The following is a 7,035-nucleotide window of genomic DNA, read 5'->3' on the forward strand; positions in this document are numbered from 1 at the left end:
CAGGTGCTGCTACCCAATGCACATGAGCCTAAAACACATCAGCCAGTTTACAATAGAAATGCATGTACAGTTCCCACAAAACCACTCCCATCATAAACCCCTGCCCATCTCACAACACATAGACACAAACATATACACACACACACACAGACACATATACACACATAGACACAAACATATGCACACAGACAGACACATACATATACATATACACACAGACACAAACATATACACAAACACAGACACATACATATACACACACACCGACGCATACATATACATATACACACAGAGACACAAACATACACACATACAGACACATACATATACACACAACACAAACATACACACACAGAGACACAAACATATACACACACTGACACATACATATAAATATACACACAGACACAAACATATACACAAACACAGACACATACATATACACACACACCGACGCATACATATACATATACACACAGAGACACAAACATACACACATACAGACACATACATATACACACAACACAAACATACACACACAGAGACACAAACATATACACACACCGACACATACATATTAATATACACACAGACACAAACATATATACACACACACACAGGCACATACATATACATATACACAAACAGACCCGAACATACACACAGACACATACACACACACACACACACACACACACACACACACACACACACACACACACACACACACACACACATATATATATAGACACATACTTACACATATATACAAACAGACCCGAACATACACACAGACACATACATATACATATTTTCAAACAGACATACATCACAGACACATAAATACGTACACACATACATACACACACACAGACACAAACTTATACACACACACACACACACACACACACACACACACACTTACACACACATACATACACAAAGACACATACATACACACACACACACACACACACACAAACACACACACATGCCGCTCTGGCCTCCCCCCCCCCCCTTTTCCACTTCCTCTCACACTGCCTTGTTGTTGTTGTCTGCCACACAAAAAAGATTTCCTCCCACACTCTGAACTGATCCTCTCACACCCAACAGGTTAGCAATGACTCTGCCATTCTGTTCATTTATGAAGTCAATGTTTGTCAGTCACCTCTGTGTATCAAAAAAGGTTTGTTTTGTCTGTGTTAGTGGTAGGCTATGCAAAATCATAAACATGTTGGATTTACACCTGTTATTGAGAATAACCAGTCATTCAGTGAGAGTGGTTTGGGGACCATGGGTTTGGGATGGGTTTGAATTTATCATTGAATAATTTGTTTGTCAAGAATGTATGGCATGTGCTTGTGCTACTTAATACTGCTTAAGTCGATTACAACAGTGTCAATAACATAGAGTACATACTATATACCATAAATATGGTAAAGGTTTTAAGATAAACCAATGGTATATGTTAATTGTTGCGTATTTGAAAATACGTATATCATACCTGTACTGCAATGGTCCTTGGCATGTCATATTTCTGTAGTTGTTTGTTTGGATAAAGCATAACCACTTATTTATTCTTAATTTTTCTTTCTTTTTTTTTTGAGCTCCAGATATACCGCACTTGTTCACTCCTAGCCTCGTCCTTTCCTCTTCCCCATGCCCACTTCCTGAATCTCGATCGCTCTCCATGGCACTTTCAATTTTTGCCACTCTGAAGATTCTTTCTTGTCACAGTGCAGAGTCCACACCCCCGGTTACTTCCCACATCATTCGTTCGGCTGTTGATGCTGACTGTGATTAATGCTGCCTGCCAGTCCTTTATCTAGTGCCCTGTCATTCCACTACACATAGCAGATCCCTCAGTATGTCTGCACTTTATGCCTGTTTATTCTGTCAGTGCTTGACTTATATTTTTCCACTGTGTTCACCAATAGCAGAGCTTTAATTGTCAGACTAAGTTGCACCATATCAGCTCCTTCACCTCACCCTTTCACCTTCTGCTTCTGTCACAGAGCCATGTGGTCCACCTTCAAGGTGCCGGATGAGGAGGGCAGACCGACCTGAGTGTCTGGCGGGACTGCCATGGGCAGGCGGACCGAGTGACGGGTGCATGTGGCTTCGCCTGCACCAGTCGCCCTGAGTGAAAACCAGGAGGGTAAGATCAAGCTGGCGTTCCTTGTGGCCATGGTAGGTATTTCACTGACTGTGCTGGGATTGGGCACGGAATTCTGTCTGGAGCTCTCTCCACCCAAGGGCTTTTCTGACAGTCAGACGCGTGTAGCAGCACATTATGGCCTGTGGAAGTACTGCAGCAAGACGCTCTGGATTGCTGGTGCAGATCCCGAGTGGGAAAGCTGTGGGCCTCTTGACCTGCCTGGAGGTGAGTGTACAAAGGTTATACAGCTTTAAAAACTCTCCAGGATATGCTAACCCAACCTTTTTACCAAATATCATGTTGGTAATTAGCTTTAACATACTTATAAAAAAGAAACAAAGCACAGTTAATCCGTTGTGGAACTGGGAGATTTTTCCCAAGAATCACAGATATTTGAGTTCAAGACAATGTGCTTTGGCCTAATTAATACTTCAGCTATTGTTAGCATATGTATCTTGAATAGTAGTCCATGAATGTTTGCCTGAGCCAATTTATTGAGGCAAGACCATAGTTCTCTTCATTAAATTAACTATGACTCATTAATCCCAGAATCGAACTGCTCCTACTTCAAGTTCTACACTACTGGAGAAAACACAGTCATGATTCAAAAAATACCAGACAAGAGTGAGTCAGCTTTTCCCTACCGCAACACGCTCTCTCCGAATGATAATGTCATCAAATCAAGAGATTTACAATGTAAACTATGTATTTGAAAAGAAGTTTAAAATGGTCAATGCCATCTATTTTCTTACATTTGAGTCAGCTGTTGCCAGTATGAATGTAGGTGTCAATTATAAGTTGAATTTCAACTTACTATTTGAATAGTCTGAAATGAAAGTTGAATGAATTTGAAGAGACTCAGGCACACATTGCATCCTTGTAGATCTGTAGATCCCAGATCTGCTTCCTTGCAAATTAAATATTGTAGTATATAAAGCATATTTAAATATTTTTATGGACTAAATTGGACACAATTTAAGATCTCCCTAGTGAATAATACAAATATATGGAAAAAGGTTTTGATATTTGATATTTTTGCAAATTATTTTTCAATTTGTGTATAATTGACATCACTAAGAAGGTTAGTGGGAAAAGCGTTTGTTTAACATATTATAAAATTATGCTCTTTTCTGAGCTGTGATCCTTTCCCTTTCTCTTTCCCTCTCTCTTTCTGCGCAGATCTGACTACAGCATCTGCCATGCTGGCTATCAGCATTCTTTTTCTCATGGTGATGGGGGCCATTTGTATCATCGTGGCTCTGAGTAAACCAGCACAGTTCTTCCTGAAGCAAGCATCAGTGTGTTTCACATTATCAGGTATTAAGTGATAATTAACTTGGATCACTATCATTATCAGACCAAGACTTTATACAATTGCATGTGATTCTAATTTGGTCATCTGGGCTTAATACTCTAGCCTTAGGGTTAATACTTAATACTGTGGATTTCTGGTTAATACATAATACTTAATACTCTAAGGCTTGGGTTAATGCCTAATTTACATTTATGGCATTTAGCTGACACTTTTATCCAAAGCAACTTACAATTATGACTGACTACAACTTGAGCAATTGGGGGTTAAGCGCCTTGCTCAGGGTTTGTGCCCAACTCTAGGGTTTGCGTTAATACTTAATACTCTTTGGTTAGGGTTAATATTTAATACTCTAGGGTTAGAGATGTGTCGAAATATAGGTGGCCGGGTTGATAATTGAGTTGTTCGTTTGAGCAAACTCTATTTAAAGGCGAACACTCAGACCGACCAACCCAGTTCAATCCACACTGATGACGTCTTCTCGAATGGGTACGAAACGTCTGCAATCAAATTGCCAAGCTTGGTGCTCAGATGTATAACTCAGCTCTAGGGTTAATACTTAATGGGTTAGCGTTAATATTTAATACTCTAGGGCTTGTGTTAATATTTAATACTCTAGGACTTGTGTTAATACTTAATACTCTAGGGTTAGGACTAATACTTAATACTCTAGGGCTAGTGTTAATACTTAATAATCTAGGGCTAGGGTTAATACTTAATATTCTAGGATTAGTGTTAATACTTAATACTATAAGGTTAGAGTTAATACCACTACTGTAGGGTTAGGGTTAATGCTTCATACTTTATGGTTAGGATTAATACTTAATATTCTAAGATAATGATTATATGGAGCCCTTTGTATGTGTTTTTACATTAAGGTAGTTATCTCCCAAATGTGCTTGAGTAGCAGTAATAAAGTAATGTAAAGTAATACAGTAATGAAAAAAAGTCATAGAATTGAGTAAAAAGCAGTTTCCTTTCCTTACAATTATATCGAAGTAATATTATCAATAGATTAACATTATCATTAGTTTAGTAAAGTATATATTCATTTGGTTACATATTTGAGATTGTTTAAATGTAACATGTTGCTACTCACCTCAGCCACCGCTATGGTCACAGGAACTGAACTAATCAAAAGCTTCTGGATATACCCAGAAACATAGCTATATGATTCACTTTTATCGACTTTACTGAGATAAAATGGACATTATGACTGTATCCAGAATGTGATGCTGTGACACAGCAGTAAAAATAAAATGCTCACTGATTTCCTCTGACTTCTTTTCTGTCTCAAATCAGGTGTCCTAATCTTCCTGTCACTCATCATATACCACCAATCAGTTCTTTCGTTTTTGGAAAGTGACCACTCCATACTGGTGCACCATGGTCAGTGAAATGTATGGGGTGTGCAGGGGCCGTTGTACTAGTTGCAGGTGTTTTATTCCTCCTTCTAGCTCTTCCATACAGCTCTTCCACACAGTCTCAGGCAAAAAGTGAAACAGTGAATTGATACAGATGCCAGCACTGAATATATTTGTCAATTTGTTGGTTAATGTAAAGTGCTGAATATTTTTTTTTTACCTCAGTTCTTAGGTTGCACATTTTAATAATGTGCTCTTTATATTGAGCTCTGTAGTAAGCACAAGATTTCATGATTTTTATGTATAATTTCAAAGTTATTATGATGTGCGTAAGAAGTATGAATATTTTTGTGTTGGATTAGCCTGACAAACTAGAACCAAAGTTCCTGAATAATATCAGTACCCAGCAGCTGATATAATATCTAATATAAAATCAATATAGCAAGAAAAAACAAAACTCTGAACCAACTTAGTACTATTTTGGTGGATATTAAAAGACTTTGGTATTTATTATTAATTGACACTAACATTTAGCAAGTTTTTGGATCATCAGTTTGACTACTAATGGATTGGATGAAATCACTAAACAAATACCAAATTAGTGTAGATGAATCAATAATAATGAATCTGTGTAGATGAATTAATAACATTGAATCTCTGTAGATGAATCAATAATAATGAATTTGTGTAGATTAACCAATTAAGTACTTATTGAATTATTGACAATTATTTGTGTAGATGAACCAATAGTAATAAATCTGGTCATGACTGGTCTTTAATCTTCTGAAGTTGATACGTTACTCTGCTGCTGCGCTCCCTTCATTGGCTTCCAGTAGCTGCACCCCTCCGATTTAAAACCTTGATGCTTGCCTACCAAGCCAGAAATGGACTAGTCCCTCCATACATGATGTCAATGGTCAAAGCCCGATCCGTACCTTGAGTACTTCGAACCTCAAGTACGGCTCAGCTTGAAATACCATGCTTCAAGTCTCATGGAAGACGAGCATCGAGATTATTCTCTGTCCTGGCTCCCAGGTGGTGAAATGAACTCCCACTTGCTGTCCGGACAGCAGAGTCCCTTGCAGTCTTCAAACACAGACTGGAGACTCATCTATTTGTGGAATATTTAAATGACCACTGACCCTGCTCCTATGTTAACTAACTGGAACTAGTACTTATTGTAGGGTTTTGTTTATTGCACTGATGTTAACTGCTCCTTTGCTGACTAACAAACTAGTACTTATTGTTTATTGTACTGATTGTTGTCTGAGATAGAGTTTATATGTGTTTTTCACTTCTAGTCATCAGCAGTGATCCCTGTATTTCAACAGTATTCTAGTTCATTGGTATCTTGGACTCTAACCTATTGTACTGGATAGGATGTATTCTATGAGTAAATGACAAAGCACTTTTGTAAGTCGTTCTGAATAAGAGCGTCTGCTAAATGTAAATCTGTGTAGATGAATCAATAATAATGAATTTGTGTAGATGAATCAATGATAATGAATCATGGGTAAATGAATTAATAATAATGAATCTGTGTATATGAGCCAATAGTGATGAATCTGTGTAGATGAATCAATGATAATGAATCATGGGTAAATGAATTAATAATAATGAATCTGTGTATATGAGCCAATAGTGATGAATCTGTGTAGATGAACCAATAATATTGAATCTTTGTAGATGAATCAATAATAATGAATCATGTGCACACCCAAATTTCCCATAAGGGACAGTCCACAGGTTTTCTAATCTCTTTTTAAGAACTTATACAATTTTTATTAGACATATAGAGCTGAAAATACAATTTTAGGTTATTATCTATTGCCTAATTTTGTTTGTTATTTTTAAACAACTGTATACTTCATGTACACTGGCAAATATGTGTACATTTATTTGTATATATTATTAATATTTGCATGTATTGGTGTAGTTAATTAAAGTCATCTATATTTTTTTATATATTTTAAAAATTCATCTATATTTTTGAAACATAAAAATAATGTCTCATATAGACTATATACAGTTCAATGTAATGAGATTTACTTCCTAAAGTTTGTAGCCTTCTAATACCAACAAAGGCAATAACAGAAGAAAGCCTAATTATTATTGTACTTTCTTTATTGTCTGGTTCATCTCACAAAAGAATGTAATTATACTGAAATGTATAACATTGAGAATGTATTACAGGACAGGGC

General features: G+C 36.8%; 1 protein-coding gene across 1 annotated transcript; it reads left to right on the forward strand.

Annotated features, from left to right (window-relative positions):
- Positions 1-2,019: 2,019 nt before the first annotated feature.
- Positions 2,020-4,983, forward strand: cacng6a (calcium channel, voltage-dependent, gamma subunit 6a). Its single transcript, XM_035529479.1, is given in 5 exon segments — positions 2,020-2,383; positions 2,708-2,782; positions 3,338-3,475; positions 4,773-4,853; positions 4,856-4,983. Coding segments are annotated over 5 exon segments (786 nt in total).
- Positions 4,984-7,035: the final 2,052 nt, after the last annotated feature.

This window comes from Electrophorus electricus, chromosome 2 (assembly GCF_041902795.1).
Source record: "Electrophorus electricus isolate QZ-2024a chromosome 2, ASM4190279v1, whole genome shotgun sequence".
Classification (NCBI taxonomy): Eukaryota; Metazoa; Chordata; class Actinopteri; order Gymnotiformes; family Gymnotidae; genus Electrophorus; species Electrophorus electricus.